The following is a 24,572-nucleotide window of genomic DNA, read 5'->3' as shown; positions in this document are numbered from 1 at the left end:
AGGGTACCACAGAGGTCATTTGGCCAGCCCTCCCATGGCCACGTCCTTGCCCTCACCTTGGCAATGTTGAAGTCAATATTGAAGCTCTGCCCATCACCCTCCACCTGCCAGATCCAGATTTTGCAAGCCAACTGGCAAGTGCTGGTGCTAAGTCGCTCCAACGTGAAGGTGCAGTGCAGGTAAGGCTGCAGACCACTCCAAAGGTGATAGAAGGGAATCTCCTGGAGAGAGAGAGAGAGAAAGAGAGCAGGCTTGGGTTGGGTATGTGTGGATTTCCTCAGTGGTAAGGAATGAGGCTCCTAGGAGCATGATGATCAGGCCCATGATGTCAGCAACTGCTAGTAGAATTAGGAACTAGACAAACTATAAAAGCAGACTGATAAATACCTGCCCCCCCCCCACAACTACAGCTAGTGGGTGGAGCTTTAGCATCTTTCAGATGGGGTATTCCTGGTCCTGAGGATATGGGGCTTTGCACTGAATCCCAGTAAATAAGAGATGAAAAAGGGAGGTGACATAGCGCGATGACAGCAGGCAGAAGAAGAGGGAGCCTACTCTGGATACAGAACACTCCCAGAGCCCATGGGCCACTTGCCTGATAGCTGACAAGAAGCTTGCTCTTCCACAGGGAGCTGGGCACATCATGGATGGAGAGGCGCAGGTTGTGGTAACTGTCCTTGAAGTGCAGGATCCGCGGCACGCCAATCAGCTGCCCCCCCATCTGCTTCTCTACTTGTACCACTTCCTGGAATTGCATGGACAAAGCAGAGGCTGAGTGACTAGAACCCATCAACACCCATTTCCTGGTGTCTTCTGCCTTCTGCGGAGGCACAGTGTGGAGTTGCAAGGGAACAAAATCATTGGATGGTGGGGAAGGGAGAGGCCTAGGTGAGGCCGGACACCCTGCAACTATAGAGCAACATACTGGGCATGTGGTCAGTGTCACTGAAGCAACACATAGGCCTTACTACTAGAGCATTAAGGCTGGTCAGCCGTGATTCTTGAGCAAATAATGAGCTATTGAGACTGGAGCAGGTGGGGAATTTGTGGGAAAGAGGCTCAAGGTGTGTATGTTTGAGGCATTTCCAGGGCAGTATTTTGGCCTTGTGGGGTAATACCTTGAGTGCATCACGGGTGTCGCTGAGGCAATACACGCGGACATCATATTCCAGCCCAGTACAGGTAGTGGGTGCGAAAAGGACCAATTTGAGGCGCTTTGAAGCCGCCATGCTGAGCGATTCCCCCACCAAAGCAAAGCGGCCTAGTTGTTCTGTGAAGATGTAGCAAGACTGGGGTTCCAGTTGGCAGTGGAAGAGTTCCGAGGGCACGGGCTCACCCAGATGCAGCACATCCTGAGGAAACGGGAAAGGCGGTGGAGGGGTGGGCAGAGAGATAAAAACCGCCCTGATCAACAGTTACTGGCACAATGAGCACAGAAGCAGCACAAGGGAGCCAGTGCAGATTATGGCTTATTTTTAGAAGCATTTCTGTACCGTACAAGGTGGTGTACACTGCAAAAGCATCAATTAAAAAAATTAAATTGCATTTTAAAAGAACAAATAATCATTAAGGTGACCGGCTAATCAAAAATTAAGCAGCTGCAAAGGTCTGTTGGCAAACAAACAGGTGTCAGAAGGAGAATGCTGACTAATACGCTAGAAGTACAGTGCTTGGGTATTTCCTTGAATCCGGAGCAGTTTATTAATTCTGGAAAAAAAATTATGCAAGAATGGCTGGCCAACACACAAGGAGAATGAATCTGTATGGGTGGGGTATCAGCAGGAAACAGCTGGTATATAGGACCAAGGATGAAGTACTGAGCTTGAGAGGATAGGAGGACTGTTGCTCTTTAGGCATATATAGGAACATTTGCACTACATTCAAGCTGGAATCATAGAGTGGTAGAGTTGGAAGGAACCACAAGGGCCATCTAGTCCAACCCCCTGCAATGCAGGAATTGTTTGCCCAACATGGGGTTCAAACCCACAACCCTGAGATTGAGAGTCTTATGCTCTACTGACTGAGCTATCTTCAGCTATTCTGAGGGATCCATCACAGCCTCCACTGTAGAACACAAATCAGAATCAAATGTGCCAGTGCTGGGCAGTAAACACTCCATCAGATTCTGCTAATGTTGAAAATAGGGCAGTGTATATTCTACAGTTCTGGGGGGAAATGTAAGATTGTAATACTGGAGGCAGAATCCAGCTTTCATATATATATTACAAAGCATGTTTCTATAACATTTGGATGCAAAGATATGCTTGAGAGTGTATGGCGAAGCCCTGAGAAAGCTACAGGGATAGCTGAATAAGACTTCCGTTGTTTCCCAAGGATGAGACTTCAGCATCACGCATGGTTCCTCCTCTTTCACAGAAGTAGCAGAAACAGTATAGATTTTGCAAAGAAAGCAAAAAATAAATAAATATGAACAATATGAGTGATTTGCATAATTTAAGCAGGTTTCAGAATTTAGGTTACTTTGGCCCGGAAGGTTGTTTGCTTTGTAAAGCAAAAAGTACAATACAGCCTTGTTTAAAGCCTTCGGATTGGTTTGTGACTGCCTGAGGCCAAGCACTCACCTCCCACGTGCCCTCACACGACTGCTTCTTGAGGCGGAGACTCCAGGTCTCCGGGTTTGGCTCCACACAGTGGTCCATAGCTAGGATGACAGGTCTGGTGAGCAGCACCCCAGGGGGCCCACAGCTGACAATGGGACTCAGCAGGGTCTGACAGCCAGCCAGGGGCAGCCTCAAAAAAGAGAGAAAATCAAGAGTTGGAAAGAGAAGGGCCATACAAAGCCAAGCACAGACGCTTCTGACTATTGCCATTAGCTAGTTTCCCTTGGTTATCATTCCAATGGGCACAGAAAGCAAACAGGATCTGCATTCTCACCACTGCGCGGTGGAAGCAGAGTGGAGAAATTGGGTGGGGTTATAGTCAGCGTGTACTACTGGCAATCCAAGCAGGGAATTGGAGCTGGCAGTCTTCAGTAAGTGCATTGGAAATGGATGCTGACATAAGGGAATAGGGAAGGATTATGGCTCAATAGCACAGCGCCTGTTTGCAGAAAGTCCCAGGTTCAATCCCTGGCGTCTCTGGGTAATCCAGAAAGATCCTGGAGAACTGCTGCCCATCAGTGTAGTCAGTGCTGAGCTAGATGGGAGTCTGTGTGAATTGGCATAAGGTTCATGGGGAAAGTGGAAATGCCTCAGTTATGGCAGACAGCTGTTATTGGAGCTATCTGCAAAGTGGGAACTCCAAAAACGTTTCAGAGAATATATCCACGATGAATAAGTTGCATTAGGTATCCTTCTTTGGAAGGGAGCAGGGACAGGGCGGGGGCAGGAATTGTACAAGTGTGCAGCAGTCAAGTTCCTTAGAGGATGACTAGCCAGAGGGTGATGCTCCATTGAGCAGCCTGGCAAGGTCCTTTCTGGCTGGCAGATCTCACCCGCTTAGCTAACATGACTTATCCTTCATGCTCCAGGCCAGGTTGCTTTAGATGTCCTAATCAAATCTCCCACCTCAATCCTCAACCAGCACCAAAGGGATTCTTGACACTAAATGTGCCATGACAGAAGCATGCTTTCTCCATTTGCTGTTGATGCAGCTGTGAGCAGAGGGTTGCAGGCAAGAGTGGGCTGTCAAGGGCCAGCACAAAAACATTAAATCAGAAACATGCTCGGTAGCATTTTAGGATGTAGTTAAGATTGCGAGAGAGAAATCTGCCTAGAAATGGCGGGTGATCTCTGTTGATTATATAGTTCAATCTTGCGAGCATGACGTGGGAAGCGCTAGACTGATATTACTAGAGCTTTGATGTAAAATGCTCAGGATTGGGGTGCTGCTGGCCCTGTAGCCTCTGTACATATAGAACAAGTAGATGAGGCCTATTTCCAATCAGTTTTGTTTCCTTCAGGCAAGTGTGTGCCTGGTAAGAGATTGAAATGCCGAATGGGATAATCTGGAGTTGTGTATCTTGAAGGGATACACTGAGAATTTTCCAGCAAGAGGAGTAATGTGTATGTCAAGACTTTGTTTCCTTTCTGGATGCTGTAGCTGACCTTCCACAGTGACATTCAATTCATGCTGCTCCCTCCACCTCATGAGTGGAGGCAAATTTCTGCAGCTCATCTGCATGACAAGGTCTACAGGGATGCAGTTGTCCAAGAACTCCCTGTGGATTCTACAGGTACCTGTAGGAGAGCCCTTATGCGCCACAGGTGATGGGTGGGCATACGGGGCAGGCATACAGTGGACTGGAGTCAAATTGGTATATGAGAAATTAGGGGTCCCACTGACCACTAACGGGGTAGTTGAAGGATTTCAAGGGTAAGAGGGATACCTCACATCTTCCTGCTTGTGCAGCGTCAGGTAGATTTCATAGATCTTTCCTCGCGGGATGGCATCAGGTGGGATGAGCAAGCTGACACCTAAAGGACACAGACATTATTGCTCAAGGGGATGCAATATACAGTGTCCATGGATGGCCCAAGACATTTCTGCACCTTGGACAGACCCCAAAATGATGTCCCGCTCCCCAACAGAGAAGGAGATGTGAGGGAGGAACAAGGGGGGAAGATCAACATCAGGATCTGCTGCCCCTGTGAATCCTGACACCAGGGGCAGTCGCCTCGTGGGTGGACTAGCCCTTGTCAGACCTTCCTATGGGTCCAGGCTTGAAAGAAACATTCCATGTTCTCTTGGGCAAGCTGACCCTTGGGCATCAATAAGGGGCTGCTCAGTATCGGGACAATTTCCCCGTAAAGTGGGGAAATGGTACATGCGGTTTCTATCTGGAATTTATCCACAAAATAATCACTTATCGTATTCCTATACAGGCCAAACAGGAAGCCTCTGTCTCTTGGATGTGTGTGCTTGAATGCTGGTCCAGAAGGGAACTACGAGCATCATAAAGCCTCTACACTTTTCCCTACCTAGCTCAGCCTCCCAAATCCCCAGCCTTCCTTCTCTTCCCATCTCACCTGTGTTGGGGATCATTAAACGTCCACCCAGGAAGTTGAAGGTTCCATAAGCCATGTTGGCACCACCCCTGGGCAAGGAGCGGAAGAAGCTCTGGGTGGAGAACCGAGAGACAAAGTCCACAGGGTCCGCACTGGGTGAGCTGTGGTGCAGGGTGTGGCGCCCACTGCCCAGGGGGCTCAGCAGGTGCCCATTGCCAATCTGGAACTTGCTGGGTCCATCCTGGCGTGGACACAGTGAGCCCTGGTAGGTCATGGTGGTGGTGCTCAGGTCAGGCTGGATAGTAAGCAAGTGGGAGTTATCTGCAAAGAAGGAGAGACATTTATGTTAATAACCCAACAAACTGGGTCGGTCAAAATACATGTGCTGTTTGAACGTATTGAAAGCTCTTCTCTAGGCAGAATGGAAAAGAGAGTTCATTCTTAGCACAATACACAGACCTATATTGCTTACAGATGCAAATGCAGATATTTTCAGTCACCTCAGGTAGATAGCAGCCTAATCACATAACATCATCTCATCAGACAATGTTGCACAAAATACATTAACCAGCAGGGGTAACAGACTGCTGCAATGACCCAAGAAACAAAGATCCCTGTTCAAACCATCACTTTTTGTATTAATAAGGTTATGCATTTTATTTCCCAGAGACAGCTTCCTAAAGATGCAGTACAGTCTCCCTTGCAGAGCCCAGGAGTCTGGGCTAATTCACACAACCCATCCGGGCAGGATATCCAAATGCAGAATGACTAAGGGAGCTGGCCGCATGACACAGTTGTCGTTTTAACGCCCCACCACTTGTCAGGGTGCAAAGAGGTGAGCCTCAAAGGCCAAAGATCGCATCATGAGGTGATGAGAAAGTTGAGTGGCTGATGGAATGATGGTAGGATACTTCTTCCGCCCACACCTAGATGCTCATAAATGACCCAGTCCACATGTATGTGAAGCTATTGTTTAAAACAGACCAGCCCTTGCTCTTTGTGCATGCCTCTCTCCTCCCTCGGCTGCCTTGCAGTAGAAATAAACCAGAGCACTGGCTTAGTCTTACATGCAAATTAACAGTTGTGGTTTGTTTCCCTCCCAGCAAACCACAAACAGTAAGCTAAGAAAAAACAATGGTTACTGCTCATGGTTTGCTTGGAGAAAAACAAAACCACAAGTGCTGGTTTGCATGCAATATGAGGCCAGGGATCTGGTTTCTTTCAGCTCCTAAGCAGCACATGGAAGGAAGGGGGCAAGCAGGAAGAGCAGCACACAACAGGACTCTGCTCATTCATGATCGGCCATTTTAGACCATGGCTCTGTGTTCAAAATAAACCATGGTCTGTTTTAGGGCCTAAAACCTTTGGGCCATGGCTTTGCCAACCAGGCTAGTTGTAAACCGGTTCCAAAATGACAGAGTGGAGTGGTTAGGATGAAAGATGTGCTTATCCACAAGTGTGATTTTACTATACAACTACCTATGATGGCCATTAGATTTTACTGACTTCCTCTAGATTACATAATAGGTTCCCTACATGTTTAACTTCCTGGGGGTGTGACAGTCACTGTGACAGAGATGTGCCAGCAAGGTCTTGCATCTTCCATTCCAGCAACTACTTTTCCTCTAGAAGTTCATGTTTCTTGATTAGTGGGGAACCAACTTTAATTAACTAGTTCAGAAATACTTGAAGAATGCCTGGCAGATGAGCTGGGGGTGGGATGATTAGAAAACCCTTCTTGTACAGGCTCCTGTTCTGACCAGTGCTGGGCTGCCCTTACTGGTTGGTGTCCTGTAGCCCAGTGAGAGCTGGCAGGAAGCATTAAGGCCTTGTAACTGGAAAGGGTAATTTAGCAGGTTCTCACAAAATATGCAGATGGCCTGTTTCTAACCCTCTGGTGTTGCATCTTATTTTGGCAAAGGCAATGCTTAGTAGTGTTGAGATGCATGGCTAGAGGTGAGTCTCTGGCTATAATTACGGTATTTTGTAAGAGATTTTTGGTGTGTTTATTGGGTCTGTGGTTTTTCCTACCTAGTCCTCTGCAGATATCCTCTGCTTACGCTGCCTACTGTAGGAAGCCTTCAGGTGTTTAAACAGTTTTAGTCTTCTGTTATCAGAAATTTTCCCATTTGCTCACTTGACTTGAATTGAATCATAGAGTTGGGATGGACCCTGAGGATCATATATAGCCGAACCCCCTGCAATGAAGGAATATGCAGTTGTCTCTTATGGGGACAGAACCTGCAGCCTTGGCGTTATTAGCACCATGCTCTAACCAGCTGAGCTTATTCTGAGCTTATTCCAGAAAGCCATTTTTTAAACAACGAAACTCTTTAAACCACTGTTTTTAGTTGTCACCAGGTTCCATTGTGCTTTTAAGATCTGTGGTTTTTGTTCAACGTAGCACTACAATGAATGTTCTCTCAGTCAAATTATTTTTGTGTGTGTGCGTGCGACGAAACATTCTCCCCCTCCCTCTAAATCTGTTCTGGGGTTTCCCCCAACCCTCTGGAATAAATGTGAGAATAGTGCAGATGGAATAGAGGGATGGGAAATCCCCTTGAGCTAGTATGTGAAGTTTGTTGAATACTATCATTTCGTATTTATTTTTTGTAGCACTTGTAACAGCAGGAAGGAGAAACAGAGTAGGGGAGGAAACCCGAAGAGCACATTAAGAGTTGGCACAGTAGTCACGGGACTCTTAAAATGGCGGGCACCATCCTATTTTGCTACAAGACACACTGCGGCTGTATCTTACCTAACTGTTCTGCAGTCGTAGAAGAGACAAACACCGTCTCCACATCGAGACCTGGCAGCTGACTGTGGCTCCAGGAAGGCTGCTTGCAAAGGACTCCAAAAATCCCCGGGATGCCCCAAAATTGGCGTGATGCTCACCTGCTTTGGTTGGCTTGATGCTGACCGGCTGGAAGCCAGCAGTGAGAATAGAAGAATCAGCCACGTCAGAATCCAGCCCTTCCTTCTTGCGGCAGTAGACAAGGGTTACCACTAGGAGCAGCAGCACCAGGCAGACAGCGACAGCAATCAGGCCCACATACAGAGCCACATCCTCAGAGCCATTCGTTCCTAAAAGGGGAAGCAGGAGAGAACAGAGAGGTGTGCAATTCTGAGCCAGTTGTTGCACTGCATAAAATAATGGCATCGCCTTCTGGAGAAGAAGCGCACCGCTCATCTGCATGGTGCGCAATTATCTATGGAAGTCCGCCAATGTCTCTAGGGAAGGAAGAGACACTGGATGAAATGTCATTGGCCTTCTTGCAATGAGGGTCATCAAGGAATTAATAACCAAAACCTATGATCCCTTAAAAAAAACCACCCCAAACCCCTGCCCTTTCCCTGTCTTTCAGTGCAAAGTCACATTTCCAACCTCCTCTTTTTTGCGCTGGGTATTGAACTCACAGCTTTCTTTGAGTCCCCGTCTAACAAATGATGCGAAATCCATATTGGAGAGGAATGGGTGGAAAGCATGAGAGATTCCTTTGGGAATCAGGGTCTGAATTAGGCGGGGTAGTGGTGGCAGGATAAGATTCTCAACCCATTTTTAGATAAATGCAAGATGACATTCAAAACAAGCAGCGTATTTTATGAGCATCTGTTGTGGTTCCCTTTTATAATAACTACAGCCATGTTACCAGCATGTTATCAAAGAAAAGGGCTGCTTTGGGGAACAGTGGGTGCTGAGGCACAGGCAAAGCTGGGTGAATGGTGAACCCGGGACTGAAACAGAAAAGGGGTCTCGTAAGTGTGAGATTGTGCCTGGGACACAAGCCCATTTAATTGTTCATAAGAACAATAACCCTGTCTGTCGAACCAGTGTGTTATCTAAAAATCTTTATGTTTATAGAAATAATAATTCAGAAGGGGATCTGAAATGTGATTCCGGGAGGACTAGACACAGACTAGACACAAAGGGTGCTTCTGCAGGAAAAGTTTTGTGGCAGAGGTTGGTTTGGGCAGGGTTAGTAAGGCTGCAGCCTGGGTTGAAAGGAGCCCTTCTGCTCCTGTCTCATAATTTCTAAGTAAAGGCAGACAGTCTTTAATTGGGAGAATTGGGATCTTGCTTATGATCTCTGAAGGTTGAGTAAGTAGAAACCTTCAAAGCTCCATGGCCAAAATCCCAGCTGTGCAAGAGAGTGTGAGTGTGTGTTGTCCTTTGTGTGAAGCCTCTGTACAGAAGAAGGCAGGTTGGTGGGGGTTGAAGGGGGAAGGGGGGAAAGAAAGAATGCAGGCCTGGTGTGGGTGTGTGAGGGAGAACAAACAAGGCTTCTGTGTTAACGGAAGCAAGCACACACACATTAGTCTGGTTTATGAGGCAACGTATGTACAGGGAATTGTATGTAAGGGAGGAAGAATGAACGAATGAACCAGGTTTGTGTGTGTGTGTGTGTGTGTGTGTGCGTGTGCGTGTGCGTGTGCGTGTGCGCGCGCGTGCATTGTGAACCAGCACTTTGCCCTGCTGTCCCTCTGAATCCCTCACGGACCTCCTCCCCACCCCCACTGCCAGCTGGGTCAAACTGTCAGCCTGAGTCCCCCTGGGGAGGGCAGGGGGCCATTGCTTCATTTCAGCTGTGAGAATGGTTAATTTGATGTAAAAGGAAGAGAAAACCCCTAGGAGGCCTAACAAGCTAGAACAGTTAATGAGCCAGGATGGGGCCTGTCACTCACTCTTCCGCCCTGTCAGGGCCAGCGCAGAGCTCTCCTGCCTTGGGGTGGGGGTGGCACACAGCCTGCTTGCTGGGCCAGTGCGCACCAGTTGTGATCTTTCAGGAGAGAGCTCTGGGGCCTCCTCATTAAGGGACGGAGCCTGTGGCGGGACGCGTGGGCCAGGGGGTGCCGCTGACAAGGTGGGTTTCTGCCTTCTAGCCTTTGGCTATGAGGCAACGCTAAACCAGGCAGCAGACATTCCATCTGTGCTGGGCAGACGGCTGCTAGTTCCTACGTGGACAGATAGGCAGACCAGAACTGACAGGCCTCAATGCCCTTACATCTCAATCAGCCTGCAATGGAAGGTCGCTCAAAAAAAGCTACGCAACAGGAGGCAGCACCAGTTGCCTATGTCCACAGACACTCTGGAGAGGCACACCTGTGCCAGAAGATGCTCGTCAAATTCATGCCACCACCTGCACCTCTCCCCTCCATCTCCACCCACAGCATGAGTCTTATATTTCCCCCAAAGCAGCAGGAACTCACCATGAGTGCATAACTCGCTGGTGCAGTTGCGGGTCTCCAGTTCAGGCCCCTGGCACTCGTCCCCACCATTCCGGGGCGCTGGATCCGAGCATTCACGGCTTCGCCAGTGTGTACAGTCTGCACCACACACTGACCACATGCTCCAGGTTGACCAACCGCCAGGCACTGCCAGACAGGAGGAGGCAGTACAGAGGCTTAGGGACCAAAATCCCAAATCTCAAACGGTTTCTCATCCTCAGCATAAATTCTACCTCCCCACCCCGCCAAGCCCAAGCAGATATCTCACTAGCCAGATGCTTGCAGCAGCTTGGTGGGTCGAGAGGACGCTGTTGGGCGATGTCAGCTACAGAGAGGAGGGACCGGGCTGAAGTAGCTCAGGGCTGACCCATTACTGGCCACCGCAGAAGCCACTCCTAATGGGACAAGGGGGCCCCTCCCATACTTGTAACATGCCTTGGAAGGGGCTCAGAGATGGGAAGGGACAAACACAGACACATGGATGGGTTGGGGAAGACAGGTAGAGCAAAGAGGGGAAGGCGAGGCAAAGGCCAGCTGCTCTCTTGGGACCAGTAGCTTAAACAGGGCTGAAGGCACTGAAAAAAAAAAGTCCCAGGAACATGCAGCACCATTCTGGGCTCGAGGTCACTTTGGGAAAAGGAAGTGGCAACCAAACAGTGGTGGGATAGTGCATAGGCAAAGCTGTGTGAGCAGCGAACTCTGGGCTGAAACAGAAAAAGGGGGGCTTGGAGTGGACTGAGAGTGGGAGATGTGTGTGGCTCAGCCTGCTCTGGGCTTCCTATGTGTTAGGGGCCAAGGGTGCGAGTGAGTACAGCAAAACAGAGCCGCCGGAGCAGGTGCGCAGCAGTGGCAGGGCAGTACCTGGGCACAGGGTGGCGCAAGAACTTTTCTGCACATTCTGGCCCTCACAGAAGGCCCCCCCGTTGAGTGGCGTTGGGTTGGTGCAGCTCCGGCTCCGCTTCTGCCAGCCCCGTCCACAGCTGGTGCTGCAGGCTGACCAGTCCGTCCACGTCGACCAGCCGCCATTCACTGGGGGGAAGGGACAGCATCAGCTAGAGCTCCCAACGACAGTGCACCCTGGGAGGGCCAGTCGTTGGCAGCAGGGAGGGAGGTGGGGTTCTCTGTCTGGGCCCAGAGAAGGAGCCGAGCGCTTCCAGGGTTCTCCTGGGGCAAAACGGCCGGCTCTGGGGTGCCAGCTTCCCTCTTGCTTTTGGTATGTGTGTACAGCTTGGGGAGAATACACAGGAAAACATGGGGGGATGCAGGAGGAGTCACAAGCAGAGGGGCGGACACTTGGAGGAGGCGGTGGGGTAGGGGGGTCATGCCGCTTTCTCCTGTGAGATTCTGCGGGAGCATCGCTTTCTCGACATCGCGTTGACACAGCCTGGCTCCCCCGTCCACCCCCTCTCTCCCTCCAGGATGGGTTTTTCCTCCATTTTGAGGTGCATGTACTTAGCAAAGTCCCCTCTTCATCACACCCCAAAACAGTTGGGCCAGCCCAAGAAACAGTGCTGCCCAAAGGGAAGGACAAGCTGACCTCCACACAATTCTTCCCGTTTCCTTTTACGAAAGCTGGCTGGCTCCGGCAGTTCAAATCTTCCTTCAGTGCTGGCAGTGGACTAGCATCTCCCACCCCGTCTGAGGGCAGCAAGTGATCTTAGAGGCACACCCAGCTTTGTTCCCTAACATGAGGCTGCCACTCGTCCCCTCTGCACCAGCATCTGCTGCCTGAGACGGCTCCCTCACTCTGCCTACTGGTAGAGCCGGCCCTGTCACTGCTCCATCTTCCCCTCTGAGCTACAGCCAAGCCTCCAAAGAAACCAGATTCCTGTCCTTGCCCCCAACCCTGCAGACTTATGGAGAGACCTGCTATTCACCCATTGGTCCCCTTTTCTTGGGGACCACCCATCCCATCGCCTGGTGGGGCCCTACCATAGACAGTGACAGCAGCAGGTGAGCTGCGACGACGGGCCACAATGTTTTTGGCCACGCAGGTATAGTTTCCCGTGTCCGCCAGGCGGGCCTGTTTCACCACCAGGCTGTGCTCCAGCGTGATGTAGAAGTTGGGGTCCAGTGCTGGGTCCACGAGGTCTTCGTTGTGCAGCCACTCGACCTTGGGGAGACACAAGCCACACATAGGGCAGGAGGATTGGGTCAGGCCGCATAGCCTTTAAGGACACTGCGACTGCAACATGTCTCAGAAGAAAGCACATTCTGGCACTGACCTAGTGAGGGACAGAGATTGACAGGCCACTCAGCACCAGGGCAGCCCAGGGAGGCTCCAAAATGTGCGTTAATGAGCTCTGCAGAGAGACAGGCCGGCGTCAATCAAGTGGCTGCAATGAGGGTGAGGGCGAATGGGCTACAACGAACCCAACCTAGATCGTCTGCAGGAACTGCAGGGTGGCAAAGCCAATGCTGGGGAGATGCGGGTTCCAACGTCGGGTGGTCCCCATGAAGTGGTTTGGTTTGGTTTTGTGCTACTAGTGGGCTTCCTCAACCGTTCTCCCCAATGGCCCCCTCAGTACTGCCCAGGATTAAGCATGCAGGGCCAGGACTCACTTCAGCTGGTGGGATCCCCTCTGGAGGGCGGCAAGGCAGCACAATTCCCTGCTCAATGGAGACCTCTTTGGCCAGGGGCTCCTGCTCGAAATTCTTTCGCAGATCTGGAAAGAAGAGAGGCTTAGAGCGGTGTCAAGATGACATCGAAGACCCCCCAGGTCATACTAGGCCACAGCCTTGTCTGCTCCCTGCCAACATGAGCAGCCAATTGATCGTAGTCGATTCAGACATGAAAGAACAGGCTCTGGTTTTCAGCTGTAGGTGGGGGGAATGACAATGAGGCACCAGGAGAGGGAAGATGGGTGGTTTGAAGTCCTAGAGGGGTCCCCTGAGCAGACAGGAGGGTAAGCAGGGCGCCACTCACAAGCAATGCGCACGTAGGCCTTTTGACTCTTGGTGGTGCCAGACGTGCTCCAGGCGACACACTGGCACCAGTACTCTTCCAAGCCAAAGATCTTCTCCACCTGTTGCCGCGAGATGTCGATCCGCACTTCCATGAGGGGCAGGCCTGCCAAAACACCAGGGGGCAAAGAGGCAAGGGGGGAAAACAGGGAAGGGGGGAGAGATCAGTGGGTGGAGGAGCGCTACATGAATGGGTGTCACAATTCTGTGGAAGTGCAGTAAGTGTGCAGAATGCTGCTGTGTTCAGTTTCCAGAGAACCTCAAGTATCATGAGAAAAGTGGGGGGGGGGGGCAAACATGTCTCTGGCTCTGATTGTTGCAAATATATGCTTAGAAGCATGTGAGAAATCTCTAAAAAACTTCAAAATGTAATAGTGAAATCTCAGGAGAACACAGCAGCTAAAGAAGCACAAAAGCTATGCTGACAGTATAAATATGAGACCTCCTAACTCCAGGTCAGCAGTGGGACAGGAGCTGAGCGTTGGCCCTGCAGCCATCAAAACAAGACTCCTCTGCTGCCCTTTGATGCCCCACCCCTCCAGCACTCACCCGTGGTTTTGTTCATGCTGCGCTGTATGATGTGGTCGCCCTGATGCACCCACTCGCCATTGCACTTGAAGTAGATCTGAGTGGCAGGCGTGGCCTTGCAGGCCAGTGTCACCGGTTTGTTCTTGACAATGTAAACATCCTCCGGTTCCAGCAGGAAGTGAGGGAGCAGGTCTGAGGAAGAGCCAGGCACAGGGATGGGCACTGTGGCACTCTGCTGGGCACCTGGGCAGAGAGGAGAGGGGCTAGAAACTGGCACACTAGCAACCACAACATTCACAGAGGCCATGAAGAGTCAGGTTTCCACCGTGGGCCTTGCATAGGTGGATTTCATGCCAAACCTCAAGGTTAAATCAGTACATGCAAAACGCCTTTGCTCTGCTGGCCACCAAACCCCGCAGTCCTCTAAGATCAAACTTCTTCAGTTAAAGGGCAAGGCTTCAACTCTCCTTCACTGTAATCAGAGCAGCAGCAGCTCTTTGGGGATCTCGGCTAATTACACAGTTAATTGGTCTGTAACATTAATGAAAGCAACTGCAGCAAGAGCTCTCAGCCATGCTGCTGTCCCCACAGCCAACTCAGATGGCCATGTTCTCAGTCCTGCCGCATCCAACCAAACACCACTGGGGGTAAGGGCCAACAGAAAGCCCCCCGAGGTACTTCCTCTTTATTAAGTATGATCCGGCAAGTGTCAAAAACTCACCATCATTTGACATTTACCAGTAACTCTTTTAAGATTTTAGGAGGCTGGTGGGAGATGTCAGAAAACACTTTCAGAGGAGTAAGTTAAGAGCATTACAATGCCACATGATACATCATCCCAGGCTTGTGTATTAACAGGGATAATCAGAGGCAATAGTTCTAGATACTGCCTTCAACAGGAATGCACACTTACAGATGGTGCGGTAGTCGGCAGCTGCCTTATACGGAGTCTGACCACTGGGTCATCTAGTTCAAAACTGCCTGCACTCTCCCACCCCTAGGTAGAGATGCCCGCGACTGAACCCACAGCCTTCTGCATGTGAAGCAGATGCTCACTGAATGTGTGTAGGTTTGTTTTACTTCCTGACTGTTCACAATATGGAATAACTCTTGGTTATGCCTGATGCAGGGGCGCCGACTTATAAAAAATATTGGGGGGGGGGCGGGGGCCCATACCGACTTATAAAAAATATTGGGGGGGCCCAAGACCTCCAAACCGCTGCTGCTGGGGGAACGAAAGGGGCAAGCCCCGGGCTGCCCCGACCTTAAGTGAACCTGTGAGGGCCTGCCCTTTGCGGCAGCCGATTGGCTGCCGCCGTGGGCGGTGAATATTAATGAGCTAGGGGGAATCCCCGCTTCTCGCCCGCGAGATTGTTGATGGGTCGAGAGCCCGCAACCCCACCCCCTCTCTAGATCGGGAGTGGCTTTGTTTTAACTCATTACTGAATGTATTTTAAAAGGTAACTATCATCAAACAAGGAAAATAAAAAATACCAACATAATTTTGTGATTTTACAAAGCATAATATAACTAATAATTTTCTTAAATTATGGGGGGGCGGAGCCCCCCCAAACGAATTTTTGAGGGGGCTCGGGCCCCCTCAGGCCCCATGGAGTCGGCGCCTATGGCCTGATGCTACTAACAATTGTGATACTTGCCTGTGTGTACTTTCCCAAGCAAAATACTGGCAATGCCCTTTGGCTTTAACCTACAATCACACACCCCCATCCCATCTCATTGCTTTGTTAATAATGTTCCTGGATGAACTTGGGGTTCCTTCTTCAAACTTAAGTCTAAAAATACCCTTTTAGCTTCTTACTGGGACAAGTGGGCAGCCTGTGATGTATGGATAGGAACAGTGCTCAGGTTTAAATTCCCTCCTTTATGCCTTAAATTCAGCTTCCTACACCTGAGGAACAGGAAGCCCAATCAGATGATCGGCTCAGATAAAACCAGCTATTAGATGTGACTCACATTGCTCCAGATATGGAGAGCTAGAACCCTCTGCCTTCTGTCTCACTAGAGTCAACCCACATATCCTCCAATATGTGTTAGGTAAAAATCTTCGCAATGTTTGCACTGCTTTCCATTTGTCACTGGCCTGTGTTGAGCTGGGATAGCACAAATGAGGTTAAAGCGATGCGATTTTGCAGTAAAATAGCACATTGCTGGCTGTCCTGGGAATGGGGTGGGCTAGATGCTGATAACACTTTTTTAAAAAAAGAATACATAAATGCTAACATAGAGATTACAATCCACTTCAGTGTGGGGGTCAGCACACAGTTTGTCTGACACTTAAGGATTCTGGAATCTTTCGCTTCAAAATGTCAATTGCCCTATCATCTAAAATGTATATGCAAATGCTTAAAGTGCCACATTTTCTTCTGCTTCGCCCACGTGCCTGGACGCTACAATTCCAGAATTTCTGAAGCACAAGTGTATGCTGAGGACGGTTCCAGACTCATTCACAAAACAAAAAAGCCAGCCAAACACATACATGGGGAGAATGTGCCGGCAACTAGCAGACACAAGGAGGAAATGCCAATAGGTACACTTGCCTACACAACCAACTTACTCCCCGCCCAGCCGGCCCCACCTCATCCGCCACTGTGCCCTCATCCCTGGACCCTAATGCGAGGCCCTGGTTCTTCTCCCTGTCCTTCCTATTTGCTGAGACGTGTGTCACGGTGTGTTCCCCCCCCCAACCTCCCCCCATGACAGGCGTCCACAGCTGGGGCTGCTGACAGCAGGCTTTCCCCCCTCCCGCCCTCGTCCCCGCCGCCGCCGCCTCCACCGGGGCTAATCCATCACGGCCGGAAATGCCGCACGGCGCGCGCCCAGTGAACCTGCGCCGATCCCTCATGTCTGCATTTAACTGCTAATGAAAAAGAAATGTAGTGTGACCAATAAGGGACATAGCTCACTTCTCCGGGGGCCTCGTCTCGTCATGCCACGCTGAGCTGATCCCGCTCCCTCCCCTCCGCCTCCCAGCCGCGCTTTCGCCGGGCCTCCAGGCGCCTCTCTCCGCAAGGGCAGCGCCACCGCAGGCAAGCCCGAGGCCGCCAGCTCCGGCCCCGCGGCCCGTGCGCAGGGAGGCCGGCGAAGGCCTGCTCGCCGAGGCAAACCGGCCGCGGCGAAAGGGAGGCCCCGCGCTGCTCCTTTGGCGGGAGCAGGACTGCGGCGAGCCTGAGCAAAACACGCGGGGACTTCGCGTGGCCGCTTCTCTAGTCGCAACACGCGCGCCCCTTTCGGACAGGCCTCCTTCCTCGCAGCGGGCGCTTCTTCTCGCCTGCCCCGCCGCTCCCTTCTGCATCCCTTTTCAACAGCCATTGTTGCTGCTGCTGCTCCCTTCCTCCTCAGCAGGAAGGGCCGGTTTAGCGCAGCGCAGGCTCCCGCACCTCTCAGGGTCGCGCGCAACAAGAGGGGATTTTCACTCCTGCAGCATTACAATGATGAGATAAGCTGCAGCCGCCCAAGTGCCGTCTTGTACTGTACACTACCACTGAAGACGGGCACTGGAGTGTCCTGTCCTCCTCGGCACCTGACTGCTCCCCTTACTCATTTTTCCGGCCCACCCGTTGCTGTACATTTAAAGCACACCCAGGGCACATTTACAGCACCTGACTTCCCCCAAAGAAGCCTAAGGACGGTAGTTTCCCTCCTCACCGAGCTACCGTTCTAAGCAACCTTAACAAACTGTGATTCAAGATCGTCTTTACTTGGACTTCGTGATTTTAACCCAGGTGCAACTGGTCACCTTCTACTTGCCTCTTTTATAGGTTTGCCCTTCATCTTTTAATTTCCGTTTGTTGTTATAACTGCTCTCTCTTGTTTTATATACATTATAAAATGAAATAATTATTTTCAAACGTTGCAAACAAGCAAACTATGGTTCCCAGGATTCTCATGGGGGACTTGTGTGCTTTAAATGCACATTGAATGTATCTGATCAACAACTACCACCACCACACCACCTCCTAAGCTTCCTAGTGTCTCTATGCTAGAGATTATTTGTAATATGCAGGTAGTTCCCAAGCCTGAATGGACCTACCCTTTGCTACCTATCATCCACACACCACATGGGATAGGAGCAGTTTCAGTGCATTGTGCTCCCACACTGCTCTTTTCGCAGGCATGTGATGTGCCAGTTCCTGTGCTGTAATTATTTCAAATCTGAGCTGTGGGTTTTGGGGTGGGGTGGGTGAAATGTTATAATGTTGCTTTATCTTTGTTGTTCTAAAATTTTGCAAGCTTTAGAATTGTTGTGAGTCACCTAAAGACCATTTGGCATTAGTCAGCTAGCAAACAAAATAATAAAGCAATAATATTCCCAATTCTGTGCACATACACCTGATCACCATATGTTACTTTTGTATGTTTTGCCCCATAAGGAGAGTAGTAATTCCAAGAGACGGTCATCTTTTCAGAATCAGTCCCCCTTAAAGGGGGGATGGAACCACTAGAAGTCTGATCAAAGTCTTTCTGCTATCACATCTCCTTTGACCTTTAGACCAGATAAGTCCAGGTTCAAATCGCTATGTAGACACTAAGCTCACTGGCTGACCTGGACAAGTTGTTATCTCTGTGCCTAACGTACCTCACAGGGTTGTTGTGAGAACCTGCGTATGACACCCTGAATTCCTGGTTGAAAAGGGTGGGATAAATCCATAATAAGCAAAACTAACAAGAATCTTTTTGGTCATTATGCATCCAAGAACCTTGTGAGGTAGTCATTATTTAAATTTCCATTGGACAGATCATGAACTGAGGCAAACGAGAGAATCTGCAGCTGAGAGGGACCCTAACACACCTCAGGCCTCTCAGTCTAATACACTATCTAGTTCTGCAAGCTTAAATCAATATGATCAATTGATCAATAAACAAAAGCTTTAATTGAAGATTAACATTAATTGGTGGGGCTGAGAGATGCAGCCTCCTTTCCTATTGACATGGAAGCAGGAATCTTTCTGCCTCCCCCTCCCCGAACCACCACCAAGCAGAAGAGAGGGAGGTGCAAAGGGAGTAGTGGAACAGGAATGATGTTGGCTCAATTGCTGCACCCCCTCTTGGGGTGTGGATAGTTTCACAGTCTTCATCTCTGAATGAAAACCTGCAAAGTGCACATGCACTACACAGCCACATCAGCATACTAACTCCTTTCTCCCTGCAGCAAAGCTGATTAAAAAGAACCTTCAATATGTTTTTTTTCTGAAGGACCAACCTCCTTCCATATGGTTCTCCCTGCATGCTCTGGTCATCACCTGACACAGTGCTCCAGATTCATTGACTCTGTGAAGCAAACAGCTTAGCTGCCGCACATGGGGCTTTTTCTTCAGTGACACTCACCCTGCAGAACGCCCTGCCAGCTGAGATCAGTCAAGCCCTGGCACTCTTATTTGTTTGTTTTTTTGCAATTATTTACTACCTCTCTGCCAAGGCCCCCAAGGTGCTATAATAATGTTTTCAGCAGTTGGTGAAACTTGGATCTTCATAAATACTATGCAATTTAATTGATATTGCTACTTGCAGTTTGACTGCTGTTCCCAGAATATTTTTTTTATTCTATGTTATTCATCGGTCACATAATGACAGTCATTATTTTTGGCTCATTATATTAACACGGGGTTTATTATTCTTGCTGTTTTGAATGAGGGTGTATATGATATTTGTTTGCTTGATTTCATTAGCTGACTTGATTTCCTATGGTGGGGTATAAGTTTTATAAATAAATTCTTCCAGTCTGTATCCAAAACTAGCATTTCAGGGTAAAACCTCAGTAGCTATGCCTTTCCACCTAGTGCAGGCATGTCCATTTCAGGGGCCTAATTTGGCCCGCCGGTCGATTTAATCTGGCCCCTGTGGCAGTATATGTCTTGGGGTAAAATCCAAAAAAACTCAACAACTTTGGGGTAAAATTGTAAAAGAAGCTCAACAACTTTGGGGTTAAATCTAAAAAAAGCTCAACAACTTCAGTTGGCCCTCATGCATGTTCACTTCATCCTGGCCCTCTTTGAAAAAGGTTTGGGCACCCCTGACCTAGTGCTAATAGGACAGTGGTACCTTGGTTTTCAAATGGTTTAGTTGTCGAAAAAATTGGCTCCCGAACACTGCAAACTTGGAAGTAAGTGTTTCGGTTTGTGAACACTTTTCAGAAACTGAACATCTGTCGCGGCTTCTGCTTGAGTGTAGGAAGCTCCTGCAGCCAATCAGAAGCCGTGCCTTGGTTTTCAAACAGTTTCAGGAATCGAACAGACTCCCAGAACGGATTAAGTTCGAGAACCAAGGTACCACTGTAATCACAAAAAACGGTAGTGCACAGCTAATATCAGTGCCAATGCATTCCTACAATTTGGGTCTTTAGCATGGATGAGACTTGAATTCCCCCTCCAAAGCCACGTTGACAGTAGGGTGTTGCTGTCTTAGGGAGTATTACTTGGTAGACAAGCCAAAAGTGAAGAGAAATACATTTCCCCCTCTAATTATACATAGCAGTAGTTTTGTTTATTGAACTGAAATTTCCTGCATGTTTAAAAGAAGTGACATCCTTCCTTCACTTGCCCTTAAGAGGCCCTACATTGACATTTTGTTCATGTGAGAGTCTATTTAATCACTCTGATCACACGGGCACACACACACATGTTTCAGTGCTGACCTGGAACAGACATACCATCAAATCATGCACTCAATTTCTACATCACAGGACGATCTCTTTGCACATTTCGCCCATCTCTCTGTTCATATCTGGAATGGTTCTTTTCATGCCCAAATGCATAAAACATGTACCGTTATTGCAAAAAGGGAGCCAATTAGTTGCCAGTAGCTGCCTATCTCATCCTCCTGCCTCTTGACTGGGGACAATCTCCTTGTCCCTGATTGGCTATGGCTACCTGGATGTGGCTGAAATGAGGCAGCGCCCTTCCCCAAGGCAATGCAGCTACAGCACTCAAAGTGAATGTTCAATAACGCCATTGGCTAGACTGGGGGCAGGGGTTGTTGTTTTCTGTTAGGATCCCCGAGGCCCTTTCTTCCGGCTGTATAAAGCAGAGTTTCACATGTGCGTTCCTCCAGATCATAGGAATATAGGAAACTGGATTATACCAGGTCAGACTCTTTGTTCATTGACTGGCATCAGCTTTCCAAGGAATGGCTTTCCCCATCACCTGCTACCGGATCTTCACCGCTGGACTAAGACTTTAGCTGAAGCAGATTCCAAAGGATGCCCTAGCCATCACTTTTTAAAAGTCGTGCTACGCAGACATTAAATTCCTGCCGCATTTATTCCTCCCGCTCCCTGCTTGGCCTCCAGAATCAGCTTGCTTCAGTCTGCTGCATGGCGGATTCTTCCACCTGGATTGAAACTGGGATCTTCTATGTACAAAACCTGGGCTCTGCCACTGAGTCACGGTCCCCAGCAATGGGTGCATGAACACTTCATTCCCAATGTCCTGAAGTGATGCCTTCATGGAGAGGCACCAAATGGCGGAGGTTGCTTTGGTTTCTACACACTCTGGATGATTGGCCGGCCTATCTGGCGCATCTCAGGAGAAGAGGCATTTGAAACCCCAAGGGAGAGAAGAGTCAAGGCGCATCATGGAAGGCAAGAGAATGTGGGGAGGGGAGAACCCTGAAGCTCCCTTCCCCCAGCCTCAGGGACTGGGCTCTCCTTCCAACAACAGCTAATAAAGCGGACTCCTAAATAAGCATTTGATTAACAAATGCTAAAGCGGCGATTGTGTCACTGCGCGGAGCTGTAATTGCTGCTGATAATTGGCTGCTTAGAATTTAATAAGCAATTAAACAGAATGGAATGCAGGGGAATTAACGCCGAGCCTGCTCCCCGCCTGCTCCCCGCCTGCTCCCCGCCCACCTGCACACTTTCCACCTGCTCCCCACATATACCCCTTCCCCACATGCTCCACACCCACCTGTTTGCCTCCCACAAAGCCCCCCACATTTCCAGTCCTCATCTGTGGGCTTCCCACATGCACCCCTCATGCCAGAATGCCCACTTGTGCCGGAAGGGATTGGAAGCCTGACAGTAGAGTGATTTCCCTCACACTCCTGTCAGGCTTCCAAGATTTTCGATCCACCTACATGCTTCCTACAGGTTCTCCTTGCCAGACATTTCACATGTGCAATGCAAATATCCCTGGACTCACTTGCCTGTCTCACGACTTCCTGAGCTCCCTTTATGCTCCACCCCAAGCACCTCTCAGACTCAGCACATGAGGTGAGCACCTTGCTGCAGCTAAGCAGTTCTGGCTTTGATCAGGGCCTGGAAGGGAGACTCCTCTTGGGAACCCAAAGTATGCCACCTTGTTTTCCATCATGGAATGGAAGGAAGGTGGGCCATAAATGAAAAATAAACCAGTGCATCCTTCACAGACACAACTATTGTGCTTTCATTTCTTTTATGTCCTGTTTTCACCTGCAAATTTCAGAATGCGCACACATTCACTATATGCCTTCATATGACATCCCCCATGCCCCCCAAGACACCTCCAGCTCTTGCATACCTTGCAGGCATTACTTCTGGCATTTGTTGGACCCCCTTAATGATCCTTGGGGCTGCCACACCAAAATATGTGCTAGACTAGATTGACTTCTCAGTTCTTCAGAAGTCCGTTTCAAAGTGCCCGTCCCTTCAAAAGCAGCTTCTGGAGACTCAACAATCAGCTGGTTGTCAGATGTCCTGAAGCTCTTTCAAAGTGCCGCTTGAGAGAGTGCTTTAATAGGGACTTCTGAAGACCCCTGTAGGCAAAAAAGGTTACCTGCCATCACTGATGGGTGATTCTTCCCGTCTGTCCAACTTGGCCGGAGAGGGGTTGGGGAGATACCAATATCTCCTCCAGTACCCCTGGGCTAAAAGGTTGGGCTAGGACTGGGAAGAACCTGGCTCGCATCCTCATTTGCCAGGAAGCTCGCAGGGTGATCTTAGGCCAGACGCTCTTGCTCAGCTTAGCCTCAGGGGAAGGCGGTGGAGGGGAAGAGAACCAAATAGAACTTGAAGCTCTTTGGAGGAAAGGTAGGATATAAAAAAATTAATAGGCAGCTAAACTGTTGCTAGAAGGAACTAACTAGATGTAAATGGGAATCTACCCCAAGCATAATGATGAGACTGAAGAGACCTATAAACAATCTGAAGACAGCTATAAAGAGGAAGCCGCCACAAAAATATAATATTTGTACTTGTCCTCAGGTTCTTAACCAGCTTGCTATATCAGACTGAGGTCTATCTAGTTCAGCATTCTTTGTCTAAAAATGCTCAGGGCAGCTTTTACATAGGCAGCTTCTTTTGAAGAAAAGAGCCCTAGAGACTTGTGATGTTGTAATCATTATTTTTTATTTACTAATCCGTAAAGGCTGAATGGGTATTACAGGGCTGCAGTAGCATGTCCATAGTGCAAGTAGTACCAGTCCCAAAGTGAAAGCAACGTCAGTATTAAAACACAAGATGACCCCGCCAGGTCTTCCTTCACTCACACACTGCCAGGTAAAAACTAGTTTCTGCTGAAGATCTAACTCCAGGTACATTTCAGGTGCTTGGAACAAAGGGCTTTGAGACAAACTGATGGCTACTTCCCATTTGTCCACCATCAGTGACCAGGCCACACTAAAGCCCCCCAAAGATGGGCCCCATCTCCATTTTGCATGATAGAACAGCATGGCCCAGATGAACATGATTCATTAGCCCTTGCCTTTCCCACCATTTTGTCTCCATCACCATGGACTTCCCCCATTCCATTCCATTCCATTGCTTTCAAAACCAAACCTCTATGTAGACTTCAAAAATCCATATCTAAATGGCAGAATGATGTCAAAATTAGCAGATCCACTGACATATGCTAACACTTCTGGCTGAAAAAGAAGGAGGAGGAGGAGGAGGAGGAGGAGGAGGAGGAGGAGGAGGAGGAGGAGGAGGAGGAGGAGGAGGAAGAGGAGAAGGAGAAAAGATGGCTTTGTGAGACTGAATCCAGAGGATGGTGATTTTGGAAGTAGCACACAGTTATAACTGTGGCCCCCAGCAAACAGTTATTCCCTTGGAGGGAAAGATAGAAGCTCATTGTCTAGAAATAAGATCCTACCGCACAGCTGAGCCCCATGGATCCCACTGAGCTGTCACCTCAAGCTCACCCTCACCTGGGCTCTGCAAAGGTAAAAGATTTTCCAGAATCTTCTGGCAGCCCCTAGAATTCCAGCTAGAGGGAATGAGAGAAAGTCTTGCAACCCCCTAGTCTAGCGTGGGCTAGAAAGAAGACAGAGAACCCCGTCCATTGGAGGAAGAGCTAAATGTTAGAGCGTTGGAGGGGGAGGGTCTGACTCACAATGGAAATATAACAACAAAACCTTCTGTCAAATGTGCAGATAAGAAGCTCTGGCTTATTTGAGTGATGCATGCCAAGAGGGTAAGAATTGTTTATTAAACCTTTTGACAGCAGAAAAAAAAACATCATGGCTAAGGCAAGGAAGTCTCTTTCGCTGCCACCAAAAGACTGGCTGACTAAACAGTGAGAAATTGCAGAGATGTAGAAACTGGCATTTTATGTTCATCCGAGAGAGGAGAGATTAAATATAGAATCATCATCTGTGAGTAAGTGGAAATTATTTCTGAACTGCTGGAATAATATACAAGGGGCAAATTCCATCTCAAATCAAGCTCTGGCTTTGTTTTCCATGGCAGGGAGCTGCATGCAGCCCCACCACCGCAGCCCCCTGCTGCCACCAGTGCTTCATCAAGCCCAGAACACAATGGAGGACAAGGCGAGGGGCCGGGACACGGGCAGGGCAGGGCCCAGGCCTTCACCTTCTGACCAGCTCCCACAAGTGCAGACTGCCTCAGCTTCCACCCCTGTGGTGCCCTCACACTCTGTTGTAAATAATGCTTTT

The 24,572-nt window shown here is 49.2% G+C and overlaps 1 protein-coding gene across 3 annotated transcripts in view; it reads right to left on the bottom strand.

Moving 5' to 3' along the window:
* The window catches only part of UNC5A (unc-5 netrin receptor A), an 85,896-nt gene that overhangs the window by 2,998 nt on the left and 58,326 nt on the right, over positions 1-24,572 (bottom strand). The window contains exons 1-14 of one of the 3 annotated variants that reach the window (XM_081901011.1): positions 16,610-17,007; positions 13,707-13,928; positions 13,120-13,263; positions 12,756-12,859; positions 12,126-12,306; positions 11,055-11,222; positions 10,176-10,340; positions 7,863-8,051; positions 4,989-5,288; positions 4,349-4,436; positions 2,583-2,751; positions 1,119-1,352; positions 596-745; positions 57-221 (exon numbers count right to left, since the gene is read on the bottom strand). In XM_081901011.1, coding sequence (XP_081757137.1) covers positions 57-221; positions 596-745; positions 1,119-1,352; positions 2,583-2,751; positions 4,349-4,436; positions 4,989-5,288; positions 7,863-8,051; positions 10,176-10,340; positions 11,055-11,222; positions 12,126-12,306; positions 12,756-12,859; positions 13,120-13,263; positions 13,707-13,928; positions 16,610-16,634 — 2,304 coding nt within the window. In that variant the 5' untranslated portion in view covers positions 16,635-17,007. Of the gene's footprint in view, positions 1-56; positions 222-595; positions 746-1,118; positions 1,353-2,582; positions 2,752-4,348; positions 4,437-4,988; positions 5,289-7,862; positions 8,052-10,175; positions 10,341-11,054; positions 11,223-12,125; positions 12,307-12,755; positions 12,860-13,119; positions 13,264-13,706; positions 13,929-16,609; positions 17,008-24,572 lie in introns of those variants that run through there. The other 2 variants (XM_081901010.1, XM_081901012.1) reach the window with 2 other exon arrangements.

This window comes from Podarcis melisellensis (genome assembly GCF_964234715.1).
Source record: "Podarcis melisellensis genome assembly, chromosome: 2".
NCBI lineage: Eukaryota > Metazoa > Chordata > Lepidosauria > Squamata > Lacertidae > Podarcis > Podarcis melisellensis.
Note: the sequence above shows the minus strand (reverse complement) of the source record. Positions and strands in the feature narration are given on the sequence as shown.